Source organism: Leopardus geoffroyi, chromosome B4 (genome assembly GCF_018350155.1).
Source record: "Leopardus geoffroyi isolate Oge1 chromosome B4, O.geoffroyi_Oge1_pat1.0, whole genome shotgun sequence".
NCBI classification, from domain to species: domain Eukaryota; kingdom Metazoa; phylum Chordata; class Mammalia; order Carnivora; family Felidae; genus Leopardus; species Leopardus geoffroyi.
The window spans coordinates 73,475,685-73,494,329 of NC_059341.1; the positions used below are offsets into that span (position 1 = coordinate 73,475,685).

At 37.9% G+C, this 18,645-nt stretch overlaps 1 protein-coding gene across 2 annotated transcripts in view; it reads left to right on the forward strand.

The window, feature by feature from the left end:
- The first annotated feature begins 723 nt into the window (after nucleotides 1-723).
- The window catches only part of ARID2 (AT-rich interaction domain 2), a 170,686-nt gene continuing 152,764 nt past the window's right edge, over nucleotides 724-18,645 (forward strand). Inside the window, exons 1-3 of one of the 2 annotated variants that reach the window (XM_045465413.1) lie at nucleotides 724-1,374; nucleotides 1,490-1,583; nucleotides 2,653-2,750. In XM_045465413.1, the coding sequence (XP_045321369.1) occupies nucleotides 1,283-1,374; nucleotides 1,490-1,583; nucleotides 2,653-2,750 (284 nt within the window). In that variant the 5' untranslated portion in view covers nucleotides 724-1,282. The remainder of the gene's footprint in view (nucleotides 1,375-1,489; nucleotides 1,584-2,652; nucleotides 2,751-18,645) is intronic. The other variant, XM_045465412.1, reaches the window with a different exon arrangement.

Below are 18,645 nucleotides of genomic sequence, written 5' to 3' on the forward strand. Positions count from 1 at the left end.
TTGTGGATAATTCATGGAAAATGTGCTAATCAGGCCCCAAAATACTAGCACAAGGCTCAGAAAAGCCGATTCCTTTAGACCTTGGGGAAAAAAAAAAGGTAACAAATATGACTTTATTCCGATCTGTGAATGATGCGTAGCGTGAGGAGCTGCCCCTCAGAGCTTCCCTTCCCTCCCGAGCGCCAGACCGGTTGTGTCGGGCTGGCAGGGACTCAGAGGCGGCCCTTCCAACAGCCGGGCCGGGGACGCGAACATCGCCTCCACCCCTAACCCTGGAACAACCGGTAGTGGCCGTTTCCCCGCGCCGCCCCCCTTTCCGCCGGCTTTGTGTGCGTGTGAAATGTGCGGCACATTGCAGATGAACCCTAAGCCCGGCGAGCCGAGTCTATTGTTCCCCGCGAGGAGCTGCCGGGGCGGTGTGGAGCCAGGCGCAGTGCCGCGGCCGGCCCTCGGGGGTCGCTGTGCGGCGCTGGCTGCCCGGCCGTGGCGGCGGCGCTGGCGGCGGCAGAGAGGGAGGCTGGCGGGGAAGGAAGCGGGCGGGCGGCGCGCAGGGGCTCGGCTGCCGCCGGTGCTTTCTGCCCGGGGACGCCCCAGCCGCCGCGGCGGAGGCCGCGCGTGAATGTGTGCGAGGGCCCCGCGGAGCTGCGGCCGGAATACACGCTGTCACCCCTCTTTCCACAAACCACCACACAGACCTCCCCCTCCCCACCCCCAGCCCCGCCTGCCCCAGCCCCGCCGCCGCGGCCGCCGAAACTCCCGGCCTCCGGCCGCCCCGGCCCCTCACCGTCGGCTCGCCTTTCCCCTCGCCCGCTCGCGCGCCCCCGGCAGCAGCACCATGTTGAATCGCGTCCCCAGGCCGAGCCGCCTGGGCCGGCGGCGCTGAGAGGCGGGCGAGAGCCGGGCCGCGGGGAGGGAGGGAAGGAAGGGGTGGGGGCCGCGCTCGCCCCGCGGCTTCGCGCGGATCCGGCAGTCGCCTGCCCCTCTAGTTTCGCTCCGATTTCTTTAAACTTTTTTAGAAATTCCCCTCCCTCCTTCCCTCCTCTCCCCCTGGCCTCCTGCTCCCTCCTTCCCCTCCTCCTCCTCCTCCTCCCCCTCCCTCCCTCCCTCCCTGCGCCGCCGCCGCCGCCGCCGCCGCCGCCGCCGCCGCCACCGCCGGCCCATGACTGAGCCCCGCCGCCGCCGGCCGAGGAATGGGCTCCGGGCTCTGGTAGGAAGCGCAGGGAGCGGGGGGCGCTTTTAAAACACCGATCTGGGTTTTTTTTAAACCTCCTTTGAAAAAATAATGGCAAACTCGACGGGGAAGGCGCCTCCGGACGAGCGGAGAAAGGGACTCGCTTTCCTGGACGAGCTGCGGCAGTTCCACCACAGCAGAGGGTGAGAGCAGAACCGGGGGGGCAGCGCCGGGGCGAGCCGGGGCGAACGGGGCTCTCCCGCTCGGGCCGGGCGCGGGGTCCCGGCTGACAAGTGCGGGGCTTTCTCTCTCCCGCAGGTCGCCTTTTAAAAAAATCCCTGCGGTGGGTGGGAAGGAGCTGGATCTTCACGGTCTCTACACCAGAGTCACTACTTTAGGCGGATTCGCGAAGGTGAGTGGAAGTTTTAATTTGTATTTCCCTCTCGCTGGCCTCTTCCAAAAAGTCTCCTTTGACCCCGGAGTGGGCGCTAGGGGCTGGGGGGGTGGCCCGCGGGGGCAAAAGGCGTTCTTTTCGCTCGCAGCCGGTGGCACGGAGGCGGACGGCGGCGGGGCTGTTTTTGGCCTGGTGGCTCGCGTGCGCGCGGCGGGCGCGGGGCTCGGGCGGGCGGGCGGCCCGGCGCCGGCTCGCGCCCTGCCCGGTGCCCGGCCGGCCCGACGGGGTCTGAGCGCCGCGGCGGGGAGTGCGGGCGTGCGGGGCGCCCGCCCGAGCCCCGCGCCCGCGCCCGCCCGCCCGCTCGCTCGCTCGCGAGTCAGCTCTGCCGCCGCTGCCGCTCTAGCACAGGCGGAGACACAGAGACACACAGACTCTGAGAGCAGTTTTCGTGCAACTCAAAATTAGCGCGGGCAGGTTTAACATCGATAATCGGCTGCGAAATGATCCCGGCAGCCGGGGGCACAGCCTCGGCCCCGTCGCCCTCGGTTTATACAGCTAACAAAAGAAACCAGGACCTGTCTCCAAATAGCCATCTTAGGCTTCAAGGCTAGGCAGAAGCTGTAGGCCTCAAAGAAGGGCCTATGGAGATGGATAGATCTGGGAGAGGGATCGGAATCGGCCCCGGCCCCGGCCCCCCCAGAACCTGCGGACGTCGCTGTCCGGAACAGTATTGATCCTTTTGAACTTTTTTTTTTTTTAGTGTAAACGGACCGCGTTGAGATTTAAAAGGGGGCGACAGAGGGACTTGCGATTGGTTATTGTCCGGGCTTCAAAAACAAAACAAACCCACCACCACCCCCCCCTCCCGCCCCCCAAACAAAACAAGTGCTATTAAATACAGGGCTCTCGGGTGAAAACACGGTGATTCGAGCAGCCCTTGCTTAGGAACTCTTACGGATCGATCTGAAACACCCACTGATGCTTGAGGTATCTACAGATCTCTGTAGAATGGGTATTTATTTCACAGTTAGGTTAGAGTTTTCTTGGATGGTGCACTCTCAGACAAGTGTGGCTGTGTTTTTAACAGGTTTCTGAGAAGAATCAGTGGGGAGAAATTGTTGAAGAGTTCAACTTTCCCAGAAGTTGTTCTAACGCTGCCTTTGCTTTAAAACAGTATTACTTGCGGTGAGTAGTAGTGACTCTTCCACAGTATTTGGAATCGAGGGACTTAAGGGGAGATTTGTTTTTAGCCAAAAGAAAGCCCCCAAACAAACCTTGCACAGCAGTCTCTAAACTTCTGTTCATTTTTTCAGTCTGAGAAACATCAAATACCCATAAAGCGAGGTTGTAGGAAGGTGAAAGTTTTCCTCATCTATTTTAGGATTGTTTACATTTTTCATACAGGATCTTTACAGGTGACACCCTACCCCCCATCTTGGTAAACATTCTTTTGTGACATTGTTATTGATGGCTTGATATCCACGGAGGGGCAGAGAGGTGATGCTTAGTAAAAGAGTTAAGATAGTTAATGAAACTTTGTATCCCTTGGGAAAATTTTTCTTTGCCTTCGAAACTCCTTTGCCTTTTTAAAATCCTGACTTTAAGATTTTTAAAAAATGAAACCTCTTGTGTGGAACCGTGTAACGGAGTGGTTTTTCAGTAGAATATTTCTACACTGCATAACGTGTTGGTGCCTTAGGTGACCCAGGAGAGTTTTTAGAGTAAGTTCTTTGGAATTTTTGAGTGACTTCAAAACGTTCCAAAGGATTATTATATATGTAGGAAGATTACGAAGTGGAGTACAATGATTTCGATTTTCTTTTCATTTTCTCCCTCCTTTGACTGTATATGACAAAGTAAATTGTTTGTTCAGTTGATAATGTGATACACTTCAGAAAAGATATTTCCTGATTAAGCTGTATTATTATTTTATTCTGCTAGGAATATTTTCATATTGTAACCTGTTATGAGGTCATCTTTCATTTTTAATGCTTACTTACTCATAGAGGGTCCTTAGTTGGTGGTGGTTATTTAAAACTAAAATAATGCTCTTCGTATTTGTTGCTTTTTGATAATGATATTAAGGGATGGCCTTTTTTTAGTTAATGTAGCTTCTGCATAGATTGAGCTTGGCACTTCTCATTGCTCCAAATGCAGTATCCAAATGTAGATACTCTGTCTTAAGTTCAACACTCTGAAGTAGGAAATGCAGTAATTGCCCAGGTGTACTTTCTATTGGCTATCTTAGACTGACTTCAGGCTTGAAGCTGAAGAGTTCACAGAACTTTTTGGATAGTTACTGAGTTGCACAGAAGTCTAGAAAATATTAAATATGGCTAGTTGTTATTTACTCTAGTTTGTCTGTGATGGCAGTAGGTGTGAGTGCATTTTTAAATAAAGATCTAAAGCGAAAAACAAAGTAAAATTAAATTAACCCCCCAAAACTGTTGATTTGGTGAGAAGTAATGTGGTGAGAAGTAGAGAATTTTATATTTATGGTGATACTCACTTGCCCATTTCCATTTATAATATTGAGAGGAATATTATTCATACAGGTCTTGGTCTTCTGATAATCAGTTTGAACTGTTTGGATTTTAAACTGTTTTGTAACACAGTTTAAAGTTATGCCTAATATTTATTGGATTGATTGACTGAAATTTAATATCCAAAAGGTAGTGAATGATATATATGGTTTGTGAGATGTTTTTCTGAAGAACTTACATGCATACTAACCAAGTTTTAGCATAATCAATTAACTGCCTCAAATTCCAGTTTTTTACAAGTTACATAAATATTGTTTTTTTCCAGTAGTGATTTCTATCCTGATATCATATCATTCACTGATAATACTTACAAGTACTGTTTTTAAGTAAATAGTTTCAGGGTTGTTTGCGACTCTTCACATTGTTCTTATATCAATTTGAGCTTTATTCTCCTATTAGAAGCTGCTTTTTGAACTATGTCCTTAGCTAAACTTGTTTTTCCTCCATATGTCACTCTCCAGGTTTGTTTTTGTAGGGTTGTAGCTAGGCTACTAGGAAAAAAGTTGAAGCATTTGTTTTGGAAAATAAAACCATGTGAAGATTTGTATGGCTTGTAAAGAAATACAAGAGAAATATGCTGGTCAAAGATTGGGTACTACCAACCTTGAAAGATTTTTTTCCAGAGTGGTGTAATTAGAGGACATGTATTATGCTGGGTTTTACACCTTCCTCTGAAAAATCTTAACTGGCAGACAGGATGCCAAGCTTTCACAGTAATTCTGTGACTTAACTATAAGAGTTCCTCTTCATAGTAAGAGATAGTAATGAAGTGACTTTGTGAGTTCCCTCTTTGATATATCATGTTGAATATCATGGTTTCTGATGAGCAGATAATGCAGTGTGTTTTGTAAATCACAGGTAGAATATTTTTTTAAAATAAGAACTCCTTTTTCATTTGACCTATTGTAAGACTGTTATTATATATGTTAGTTCTCATTTACTCTACAAGTTTAATACTTGCTGACATTCCTCTGTAATTTCATTATTAATTAGATGGATGGCTGTTAGCCAGATATAGCCAGTATGAAGGAAGTTATGATGTATCTTCATGATATTACAGACACTTAAATAAAGAAGACCAAACTAGTATGCTGGCCATGTATATATTCTAACATTTCTATGTTTGTTTTCATACAAACATAGTCATTGAACGTAGAAACTGGAGTTTAGTGGTCTGCTAAAAGTTTGCTTGATTGTATCAAACATACATTTATTCATTTGTAGATTGAGTATAAAAATTTCTCAAAGTCTAAAATTGAAAATGCAATTGATGATTTGTTTTAACATTGGTGTTTAATGTTTTAAATGTTAGTGCCTACTGGTAATGAGTAACAGTACTCGATATTTAAAAATTGGGTATTAATCCTTTATGATGTACATATATTTTGTTTCCACTTAGTTCCTTTCTTGGCCTGTACATCTCAATTTCTTCCACAAATGTTTATTATTAGGATATCCCTATAAGTATAAAATGGTAAGGGAGTATTTCCCACATTTTATAGTTGGAGAAATTAAAGTGCAGAAAAAAAAAAAAATCCAAATGACTTTAGGAGCATTTGTTAATTGGACAAAAAAAGTTGTATTCCTGACACATGTTCTGTAACATTTAATCAGTCTATTATCAATTCAGTTTGTTAGTCGCAAATGATTTTAAGAAATTAAAATATGGTTGAGAGTTACATATGGTTAAATGTATGGCCAATACACACAATATGTTCTATATTTATTCAGTGAATTTTATTTTGTTTTGTTTTGGTGCAAAGACTGGAGGGCAATTTACTACTGTTAGTCCCATTTAAAAATTTGAAGCCTTGGTATGAAAATTTAGGTAACTATTTCAAATACTTAGTTGAAGAATTTTCTTGTAGCTTATGCCAGCATTACTATAGTTATAGTCAAGGTTGACTTGATATTTCTATTATAAAACTTGATTTTTTGGAAAGGAGGTGAAATATCTTAGACATTAAAAAAAAATATTGCACGGAACTAATATGAAATGATTTTTTTTACATGTACCTACCTTTAGAGTAGTCAGCAACTTCACTGTAGAGTTGTGCCCACCAGAGTGAATTTTCAATTGCATTGTGAATTTATTCTATTTTTCTCCCCTTGGTGAATAAAGCCCTCCCTTAGATTATACCAACAGGAAGAGTTTACATTTATCAATTAGATAGAATGAATACACTCATATGTTCTGTAGTTAGTGTATACCATGTACGTTATCTCTTTTAAGAGAAAGCATTTAATGAATCTCTTGATGTTAAGTGAAACAATGCTTCAAAATTGTAATAAGCAAGTAAATAAAGTAATACTCTGAGTTTGTGAATTGCTAAACAGAATTGGTAAGCAGACATTACTCGCTTTTTTCAAGGAAGAAAAAGAGAAGTAATATAGAGATTGAAAGGACAACTGTACTTAAATAAATTATTCGTGTATGTATTTTAAATTTAATTTTATAAACTGTATTCTTTCATTTTGAACAAACCTGATTTTGATCTCTTCTGATAGTCTGTTACATTTTAAAGGGCATGCAGACTTGTGGAAAGGAGTAGAAAGTGGAGAAGGTTGTGAGACTGATCAGAGCTCAGCCAGGTTAATGTTGTGTCTTAGAAATCGTGTTTAAACAGCTCAAATTTGCCCCAAAGTAGAAATAAATCTCACTCACTCCAAGATAGTTCGTTCACTGAAGACACATATTTTACTGAGGTAACCAACTAGGAGCTTAACTATAACTCCCAAAAATGTTTGCGGTTTTTTACATAACATTTTCTGCCTTTAACTAAAAGTGTGTATTTCTAAATAGGAGCATTCTTTTGTAAACCTACCTGTATTCTGTTGTGGATTCAGTATTTTCATAGTTGGTTGTGTGTGAAATCCACTAGAACTGATAGAAAAGCATATCACTACAGTGAATCCTTCATATTGCCAAACTGAGTAATATTGGAAGTTTCAAAAGGAATGAAAAACAAACATTTTGATTCATTGGAATTTAGGTATATTAGTCTGCAGGCAAGTATTCAATACATATTTTTAAGTGAAGTGTTTAGAACTTTTCTTAATATTTGGTGAAGTCTACTTACTGGACATGTTCCAGAGTGGTATAGACTTTACTAAAGTTTACTGGTGTAAATGGGGTTTGTCCGAATTGGGAATTAGAGGACATGTGGGGCAGAGTGAGTGGGATTTTCTCAGTCTTTGCTTCTTTGACCTGCCACCGCCATCATTACCATACTCCTTGGTATTCAGGATCAATTAGAGTAGAAATTCTCAATTTGTGCCTTTTAAATACTTGTTTTCTTGAAATGTCAATGTGTTTCCTTGAAAAAGACCGAATGAATTTGAGCAGTACAGCTAAATTTGGGTTAATTGCAGGACTTCTTAGAGACTTTATTTTGTTAATGTGCATATGGATCTCTACACAGTTTGGAGAAAGTCCATTTATTACCTCCTTTCCCCCAACCACAGTAAATGGTGTTTCCCTGACACTCCCACACACCGCAGGAATGTGGTACCAAACCCCATGTTTGAGGAATATTTGTAGGTTCTTTGGAGCAGTTTGGGAAGCTCTGAACTGGAAGAAATAAGGGTTAAGGAAGAGAAATTTTAAATATAGAAAATAATAAGGAAATGAGAAATAAGAGGTAATTGTGTATATTTATGTAGACATAAATACCAATGTAAATTTTTTGGAGCTGTTGTTCGCATGTCTTTATCAATGGCTGTGCAAAATTACATTGGTAGTACTTGTTAAATATTTGTTTGAAATAGGGGGATGTTAAAATTATCTTGTGTTCATTGCCAGTAAAAGAAAGGTAAAGAAATATTGCAGTCCAAATAGAAGAAGAAAAGTTGAACCTGTAAGATAAGCAGTGGCTTTAGTTGGTCCAGAATGGAGAAAGCTGTCCTTGTAGATTCATAACAATATTTTTTCTACTATTTAAACCATGATGTTATGAAAGACAAAAAACAAAAAAAAAATGTGACATGATAAAGATTTTTTAAGTCTCAGGCAGTAGTTCACATATTAGCTTGATATTCTTCATGACAAAAGAATTTATGATTAGTTTTATTTGACCAGTCAGCAGCCCCTCGAAAAGCAAGTAATTGCTCTCTATTTTCCCTGTTGTCCATCATTCAAACTAGAGGGTTTTTTTTAGAACAGGATATTTATATTTAAATTTGGATTTTAAATTTGTCCATACAAGCCTCTTTAAAGAATTGGAGCAGAATTATTGATCACATTGTTTTGTGGGGTAGTAATTACTTTTGTTGAAATATGTGATGGTCCTGCTTAAACTTTGTATTCACTTCAGTTCTATGACTTAAAAAATTGGGAAGTCAGATCATAAATTTCAATGTTAGGGAAAGCTGTTTAGAAGTACGTATTGGTTGGCGCGCCTGGGTGGCTCAGTTTGTTAAGTGCGGACTTCGGCTCAAGTCATGATCTTGCAGTTGGTGAGTTCAGGCCCCGCATCAGGCAGGGCTGACAGCTTGGAGCCTGCTTCGGATCCTGTGTCTCCCTCTCTCTCTCTGCCCCTCCCCTGCTCACGCTCTGTCTCTTTCTCTCTCTCAAAAATAAAATAAATGTTAAGAAAAAAAAAGTACATGTTGGTTTAAGAACCAAACTTGCTGGAGTTAAAAATAAGGGTATTAGGGGGCGCCTGGGTGGCGCAGTCGGTTGAGCGTCCGACTTCAGCCAGGTCACGATCTCGCGGTCCGTGAGTTCGAGCCCCGCGTCGGGCTCTGGGCTGATGGCTCAGAGCCTGGAGCCTGTTTCCGATTCTGTGTCTCCCTCTCTCTCTGCCCCTCCCCCGTTCATGCTCTGTCTCTCTCTGTCCCAAAAATGAATAAACTTTAAAAAAAAAATTAAAAAAAAAAAAAATAAGGGTATTAGTGGGGCGCCTGGGTGGCTCAGTCGGTTAAGTGTCTGACTTCAGCTCAGGTCATGATCTCACAGTTCATGAGTTCGAGCCCCATGTCGGGCTCTGTGCTGTCAGCTCAGAGCCTGGAGCCTGTTTCGGATTCTGTGTCTCCCTCTCTTTCTGCCCCTTCCCAGCTTGCGCTCTGTCTCTCTCTGTCTTTCAAAAAAAAAAAAAAAACACAACTTCAAAAAAAAAGATTTTAAAAAATAAGGGTGTTAGTGTTAAAGGTTGTGGTCAAATATTTTATGGCTTGAAGTTATAAGCACAGTTTTTACAAAAAGCAAAAATACTGGCTTTTGAATTTAAAATAAATTTAAACAACCTGGCTAGTACAGTTTATTCATAGTAGAACCAAGGAAAATAGGCAGATTGATGCAGTTTATTCAGAAGTGCATATATGCTGGCTGATATTGGTGTTGGTTACCTATCATAAAATTTATTGGTGCATTCACTTGGAAATATAACTTTGGTGGGACCTAGAATAAATTGTTACTCTCAGTAATGTTTGGATTATCTATGAATTTTATTAAGCATTCCAAGAATTGTGTTACTAAAGTAAGAGTCTAACGTATTTTTCTGTTTCAGAGTATAAAGAAATCTCATTTGTGCTTGGATACTTTTTGCATATCCATTATGTTGTGAAGTGGAAGTTAATCCATGTCTGCAAGATATATACCCTGTTGACTAAGTACATTGTAATAACCTGTTGCTGGAACTACAATCTCTTGGTGATATCTAGGAATAGCTGTCACATTCTGAATTGTTGTCCCAGAATGATACATCCATAATTCCAATAGTTTGTAAGTCACTGTTTGCAGGGTCCACCCCATCTTACCGCAGGAGATTTTGTGGTGGGGCTGAATCTGTTTTGGCTGTTTTATCTCATTAGTCTCTTAACAGTTTCCTTTTTCTTTTCCTTTCATGCCATTGATTTGTTGAAGTAAGGGAGTCATTTGTTCTTCAGATTGTACCAAATTGTCAATTTGGTTGATCACTTCCTTCTAGTGTCAGTTAACTTGTTCTTCTATCCCCTGTATTTATTTCCTGAAAACTGATAGATCTAAAGGTTGATAACATTCAATTTCAGTATTTCAGGCATACTTATTAGATAGTGCTGTGCTTTTCATCGAATCATGAGACATGTAATATTTAGTTGTCCCATATTAGTGGTGCTAAGATTGATTGGTGCTTTTAGATAATAGTAGTCTGAAACTGTATTCTTAATAAGTGTGCCACAGGTGATTCTTAAGTGTGCTGAAGTTTGAGAACAGCTGATTGAAGTATTGTAATGAAACCAACTTAGTTGCCGAGATAACTAGTTTAACTTGGCATCAACATGTTGGCCAGGGCTACATCCAGAATAAAACCTCTAGATGACATCTGGTCTGGGGCACCTGCTCAAGCTGCACCTGTCATCTCTAAACAGAGCCTGGACACACCCTATACTTTGTCTCTGGGCTCCAGAGAAGCTAACAAGGGCTCCACTTCAGTTAAGGGGAATAAAAAGGTATATGAATTACCAATTCAAACTTATCTTAACTGTATTTACATAATTTGGATTTTAAAAATTAATTAAAAATAAGTTTTCCTTAATATCTAGGTGGGGTGTTGTTGTTGTTGTTTTTTCCTATATAGGAAATATATGATATTCATTCCAAATGATATGCCATTTGTTTTATTGAACTTACTGAATGCTTTTCTACTTTTTGAGGATTTTGTAGGTCTGTCCCAGTTCTGCTTAGGGAAGTTAACTTACATTGTTTAAATTCCTATAAAAATAGCAATATTAACAATAGCTTGTTTTTTAATGCACTGCCTTGATTTTTCAAACCATTTTCATATGTGAGATTTTATTTTTATCATCAAATTTCAGAAGTAATTGCTGTTATTTAATCTTAGAAAAAATAACACTTAGAAAAAAATTCTTTACACAACTCAAATTCTTTTCTTTTGGCACGAATGGGCTACTTTGTAAAAAAAAAAAAAAAAAAAAAGAAAGAAAAAGAAAAGGGCTATAGGTAATAGCCGACTCTCAATCTCAAGTGTCAGCCATAGTGGACTGGTAGAAAAGTTTTTTTTTTAACATATTTTCAGACCATACTTTTTCCCTTTTGCCTTTCTGTTTCGTTCCTTAGTTGATAGACTTGCCTTAACAAAGCATTGTCTTACCACCCTTCATTATCTATAGTTGTTAAATATCCTCAGGAATAGCCCATGTTCTTGCTATATTTACCTTTTGTTTCTATCAGTAAATGATTTTATTCATTGCCATTTAGTGGGGCCAAAATAAAGTGTTGCTTCTTATGAAGCAGGATTTAGAGAAAGTTGTATAAGAATCTATTGCTTGAAGATACATCTTATTGTGAAGTATGGCAAATATCTAATTCTCACCTTTCTGAGTTCTTACTGTTGTCCTTGGTTAATTCCCACTTCTGGGGTACATTGGTCAGTTGCTCCGTGCACAAAGATGAATTTTATTATATAATCATACATCATTCATGGTGAAGTGTTTTCAGATGAAATTTTATTTTGTCCCTCTCCTAGCCCATTTTAAATAAATAAAATGTTAATAGAAACACACATGAGGCCAGTAGGAACATTTATCTGTTAAAATAGGACAAAGAAGAGACCATAAGTTAGGGTTCTATGTAGAAAGTATCTTACTTGTAGTACTTTAGAATTTAAAATTGTCAGTAGTAATGCTCAGGTTGATTACACTTTTCATAATCGTTCATAGATTAAGTGAAATTTCAATGTATTTGAACACCGATCAGACCACTTTGTACTTCATAAATAGAGGTTGCTACCTTAGCAGTCTACCTCCAAGTGCACTCCCAAGTGATAGGTGAAGTGTGCTTAAGTGGTTTGTATTATCTTCTTAGTTTACGCCATTAAAAAGTCAAACCTCTGAATTTGTGAGTAGTTTTTCCAGGTAGCCTCACATTGTAATTCATTAATTCAATCTAACAGTAAAAAAATCTGAGAAATAGTAAACCTAATCATTTTCCTTCCTTGCTATGTTTTCTTTTTTAAAGATTTAAAAATTTTTTTGACTCTGTGTGAACTCTTGCTTACACTTTAGTTATATTGGCCAGTTATTATTTTGCCACATTTGCTTTATCTTTTTCTCTTTATATGTGATGGTATACATATATTATTATTACTATTTTATAATCATTTGATATCATTATAAATATCATGGTCTTTATTCCTAAATATGAGTTATGTTAAGAATAAAACGTTCTGTTAGTGTAGCAATAATACAATTATCAAATTCAGGAAACTTAACATGGATATAATCATATTAATCTGTATTAAATACAGACTATTCAAATTTTGCCAGTTATCCCAAAGATATCTTTTATAGCAATTGTGCCCAACCCTGCAAATCCATGATCTTGTATTACATTTAGTTATATCTCCAGTTCTTCATCCTTTCATGATATTACCATTTTCGAGCAGGACAAGCCAACAGTACTATAATTTGGATTTGTTGGATGATTTTCCAGGATTAGATTTAGGTTAGGCCTTTTTGGCAGGAGGCCACATGTCACTTTGTCCTATTGTTGAGGTTAACTTTGGTTTAAGGTGATGTCCTTCCGGTTTCTCTACTGCAAAGTTTTCATTTTCTCTTTTGTAATTAATAATTAACCTGTGGGGACATACTTTGAGAGCATGTAAATATCTTGCTCACCATTAAACTGTTACCCAGTAGTTTTAATGTCCATTGATGATTCTTGCCTGAATCAGTTAATTATAATGGATGTATAGTGCTTATTTTCTAGCTCTATCATTCTTTCAGCATTTCTTAGCAATCTATGGTAAGGATAATATTTTCATTCTTATTTATTATATTTTTATTTTATACAGTGGATTAATATCTGTTATGTATTTTGCTCTTTAAGTTTGGCCAGTAGGAACCCTTTCAAACTGGTTCCTGTGTCTTTAACATGTTCCTATTTTTGAGCTCTTCCATGCTTTCGGACAAAATTAAGATCTTCCAGCGTCAATTTGTGTTTTGCTTACCTATCTGTAGCATCAGCTATTTCTCCAGGGAGTTCTGGGTTTCTTTAGTGTGGAATGGTATACCGAAACCAAGATCTGGTTGGCAGGTGTACCGATTGTTGCGTTGTCTTTCTTCCAGGCTCTTGCAGAGGAAGAGCTAGGAAGTTTCTTTATTTTAAATATAAATATACATAGGGAGGAGCCAAGATGGTGGAACAGCATGGAAGCCTTTTATGTGTCTCGCGTCCATGAAATACAGCCAGACCAACACTAAACCATCCTCCACACCTAGAAAACTGATTGGAAGATTAAATATAAATATACATATTAAAAAAATGATAATGCTATATATACTGACATCTCTAGCTGCAATGCACACAAGTTTCTTCTTGGCTTCTTCCATACTGTCTATCTTCCTTCTCCTGCATTAAGAACTCTAGTACCCAATACCAGTATATTTACTCATCTGGTCAGGTCTGTAATATAGAGAGTACAGTTTAAGAATTATTACACCCATACCACTACAAACAACAAACTTGCTAAGTAGAGTTACAAATTTCTTTGCAGTTCTTTTAGTGTTCAAACTGAAGCTATATTGGTATTTTGTTAAAAAATTCTCAGTGATTGGATTTTTTTTTTCTGTTATTGTTATTCACTTAAAATACAGTAAAATTCGAATTTTTTCCATTTGTGTTCATTCTTGTTTTTTCCCCATTTTTGTTTTTTAAATTTTATTTATGAATATGTGAAACAGTTAATAAAATTATAAAATCAAAATTTAAGATCTACTTGGAGGTTACCCTCTTCTCTTCCCTTTCTTTTCTACCCCTTCCACTTATGCTTTGTTGATAACTAGTTTCCTTAGCATCTGGTTATCCTTCCTGTGTTTCTTTTTGTAAAAATTATATATAGAATATATGTGTATATATATATGTATTTATATATACACTTTTAGTTTCTGTTGAAATGGAGAATGCCTTTTGCCTTTTTTTACTTAATGTATCTTGAATATCACTCTAAATAAATTCATAAAGTCCCATTCTTTTTTAACAGCTGCATAGTATTCCATTGTGTGTATATATCCTGATTTTCCAACCAGTCCCCTACATGATGACACTTAGGTTGTTTCCAATATTTAGAATAGCAAATAATGCCATATGAGTCATCTACAAATCTAGTAATCTTATACAAACCTGGTTTTAAAGTTTTGGAGATATATCTTCAGAGCAAATTACTAAATTGGGTGTTGATGTAGTAATCAAAGAGTAAATGCATATGTAGTTTGTTAAATATTGCCAAATTCCCTTTGTGGGAAAGAACTATTTAGCATTCCCACCACAGTATATGAAAGTGCCTATTTCCCAAAGCCTTGCTGTGTGCTTGTCAAGCTTTTTAAGTTTTACTAATGTGAGGGATTAAAAAATGGTATCTCACTATATTTCATTATTGTGGCATACATAGCATTTTTTTTTAAGTTTTATTTATTTTGAGAGAGAGAGAGTACAAGTGGGGTAGGGGCAGAGAGAGAGGGGAGAGAGAAACCCAAGCGCTGTCAGCACAGAGCTGATATGGGATTCAAACTCAAGAACCGTGAGATCAAGACCTGAGCTGAAACCAAGAGTCAAATGCTTAACCGATTGAGCCATCCAGGTGCCCCATGCATAGCATGTTTTAATATTTGATAGTGCCATTCCCATCTCATAGTTTTGTGGGGTTTTTTTTTTTATATGAAGTTTTGTTGGCTATTCTTTTATCCAGTTCCAGAAAAAAGCTTGTTAATTTTTTGTTGTTGTTTTTAACAGGGATTGTATTAAATTTATAAATTACCTTAAGAGAACTGAGATGATGGTATTGCATTGAGCTATCTAAGAACAATGAAAGTCTGCCTATTCAAGCCTTTTTGTGTCATGCAAGAGTCTAAATTTTTTCTTATATAGGTTTTGGGGCATTTTTAAAGTTTATTCTTACATATATTATCGTTTTTGTTCCTACTGTAAAAGTGGTTTTTCTTCCATTTTAATCTTCTAATTGGCTATCATTTATTTACATGAAAGTTATTGATTTTCTATGTTATAATCTGCCTTACTCAATTGTTTTACTGTTTGTATTAGTTTTATTATTGATTTAAAAACATTTTTAGATATACTAGCATGTCATCTGCAAATAGGGATGGTTTTTCTTCTTTCTTAAATTTTATCCCTTTAATTATTTTATGCCTTTAATTAGTTTCTTTTGTCTAATTGTATTGGCCACTGTAAAATAGTTGGGAAGATGAAGGTGTCTTTGTCTTGATGCTGACTTTAATTTGACCTAACATTTCCTCATTGACTAACATACAGCCTGCTATGTGTTCTTGGTGTAATCTTAACTCTATATGTTCTACTAACATGGTATTTCCATATCTGTTTATTGAATGAACTCTACTGGTTAGACTTAGAAGTGAAATTTGGAGATATCCTTCATATGCTTTATCTGCTACCATTTTGTTTTAACTTTTTTAAATCTGTAATTATTTATTATCTGTATTCAAGAGGGGAGCTAATACTGAATATTAAAACTTTTAGGTCCCTTTTCACAGCTTATATTTGAATGTTCATATTTCTCATGTCCTAGGAATTTAACATAGAAATAAAAATCAGCTAAAATGCTAAATGATAACTTCAGAGGAAGGTTACTTTTCCTATTCTATCTATCTATTAAAAAGTCTTTGCTGACTGTTGCATGACCTGCAAAAATAAGACAATAATTTAATTCATTACTTGGGTTTATATTAAAGACTAGTATAAACCATGATCATTGCTTGATTTTTATATTCTCAAGGCAAGAAGTAATTGTTTTGGTCTAAAAATCTTCTTAATAGGTTATCCACCCTGTGGAAATGAAAAGTAAATTCATACATTAGTTATAATCAGAAATCTTACATGCTGTTTCAGTGAATCTATTCAGATTCATTACCACTAAATTAAATGTTATGTTTTTATGCTGCCTACCTGATCCTCAGATTTAGGTCTAATTTGGACATTAAAGTCTTGCTAGTTTTGTGACTTAGAATATCCCTTCTTTATAAACTACGGGGGTTAACTTAAGTGTGTGTGTGTGTGTGTGTGCATGCGTGAACACACGCACATGCGTGCACACATACATGCAATACTATTAGCTTTAAGCAAACGGTTTGATAATTTGTCGGTCAGTTTTTGGACATAGCAAATCTTAAAGATATTTATCAGGTCTTACACATTTTAGTGGTTAAGCTGAGGTAGATATTAGATATTATATGCAAATATAACGTTTTATAGAGGCCTTAGTAGTATAGCTCATGGAATCTGAAAATTTAAATTCCTGAAGATAGGAACAAGAATTATGTAGTTAGAATTGGATATGGTTACCTAATCTATCAAAACATAGCATCGTTATTCTTAGAACTAGAAGGGATTTTAAGAAAATGGTCTAACCGTTGTTTTTTGGTAAGCTAGAAATACGGATATTTTTTCTGTTAGGCCTTCCTAAGATCATTATTACTGAATGATGGAAGGGGCAATTAGAAGCCAGAGTTGCCTTTATTACTCTAGCTAGTCTATTCTGATTTGAAAGGAATAAATGTAGAAGATTGTCACAGAATTTTTTACTACTATAAACTGTGACCCTTATTTTTACATTAAGATGAGTCTCCTGATTCATACCTTCTATGAGGCATAGGTAAATTGTTGGCCACTAGCAATGATAATTATGTACTTGATTTGTCATTTTATCAACAGTCTTATCTCTTTCCCCTTCCTGTCTTAGGTTTATAAGACAAGTATTATTGGAAAGCCCATAGTAAAACGTATAACAATCACTGGGAAAAATCACTTTTTATTTCAGAGATATTCTTTATTTTTTAATGTTTTGCTTGCAAAAACTTAAACTGACATATTTGATTTTTTTTTTTTTTTTTTTTTTTTTTTTTTTAATAACTAGGAATACTAATTTAAAGTTTTCAGTCTGGTACATTATGTTTTAGATGGAGACCTCTACTGGAAGTATGAAGCAATAGATGGATTTTATTATACATTATTAAATATCTGGACAAGGGGATGGCAAGGAGATTTTTTAAAAAATAGTCAATGTAAAGTATCTTAGAGTCCTTTTAAAAGAATCTTATGGTACTTTAGATAATAGTATACTTTTGGTTTTATGATACCATCTTAAGTTTTTTAATAAAGCAGCACATCAAGTTTATATTTTGTTTTTTGCTTTTTAGCTATTTATTGAATTTGTCATGTGCTAAATGATACTGAATGGTTTACCGTAACTCATTTTTTCTTATACTTCCCTGTAATATAGGTACTGTTGTTATTATACCAATGTTATAGAAGAGAAAATAGGACAAAGCGGTTTAAGAATCTTGCCCAAGGTCACACAGTAAGTTCAGGAGCTAGTCTTTGAACCTAGGCCATCTGGCTCTGGAAAAGGCATGCTATGTTGTTTTCCCCCTAGTGCACAGGATTACAACTTTATAAAAAAGTATATGAAGACAAGGACTTGAAGGGGATAAGCAAAATATGAAAATAGTTGAAGCAGCTGTGGGATTGTGGCTTTTATTTTTTAAAAAATCCTTTAATGTATCTTTTTTCAACAGAACTCGGGTGCTCCAGTACAATTTATAGTAGAGTTTATATCTGCAAATACCCTACTGAAATTTTACACTTCTCTACAAGTTAGTATTATCCTATTTTATAGATGAGGAAAAAAGCCTCTACCATTGCTAATATGTAGTGGTGTCAGGACTAGAGTTTTGCTTTGTGAGTTATAATTCACTGCTCTTACTGTACTGTCCAAGTCTTGAAGTCAAGGACTTTTTTTTTTTTTTTTTTTTTTATGTTTATGTACCTTTTAAAGCCTCTAATTCGATTTTTGATACATTGTAGTTGAACTGAATCAGATCCTCTGCCATTGGGGAGATCCTTAAGAACCCAGGTGGGTATGTATGGCAGACCTCTCAGCAAAGGGGAAATCTAACTTGGGAATTCTGAAAGAAGTGAAAAATTCTAAAATATAGAATTGGTAGTATTATAGCATTTCATTGATCTGGCCCTAAGCTTAATCTTTTCTTGTATGGTTTTATGAAACAAGTACCAAGAGTCAGTTCTAGTGGTAGAATATAAATTAACATTGTGATAAATGTGGCATTTTGTGCTGTTTTATATAGTCCTTAAAATATGTATTTTTAGGTAAAATAGACACTAACCTTTCTTATCTTTCTTTACAAACTACAACAGAATAGAATCTTATGTAAGGTAAAGAGTTGACCCAGAGTAATAGTTTTGTTTCAGACTATCAGGTGAAATTCCAAAGATTTTGCAAAGTAACTACTATTTCTGGAAGGAAAAAAAAAAAAAAAAATGGATATTGGAAATGATGTGATGGTGCAGTGGAAGGATTTTGAGAGTCAACAGTGTTCATTATCAGGGGTGTCTGGGTGGCTCAGTTGGTTAAGCATCTGAGTCTTGATTTTGATTCAGGTCATGATCTCAATGGTTCACGAGATTGAGCCCCACATCGGGCTCTGCACTGACAGCACGGGGTCTGCTTGGGATTCTCTCTCTCTGCCCCTCCCTTGCTTACACACAC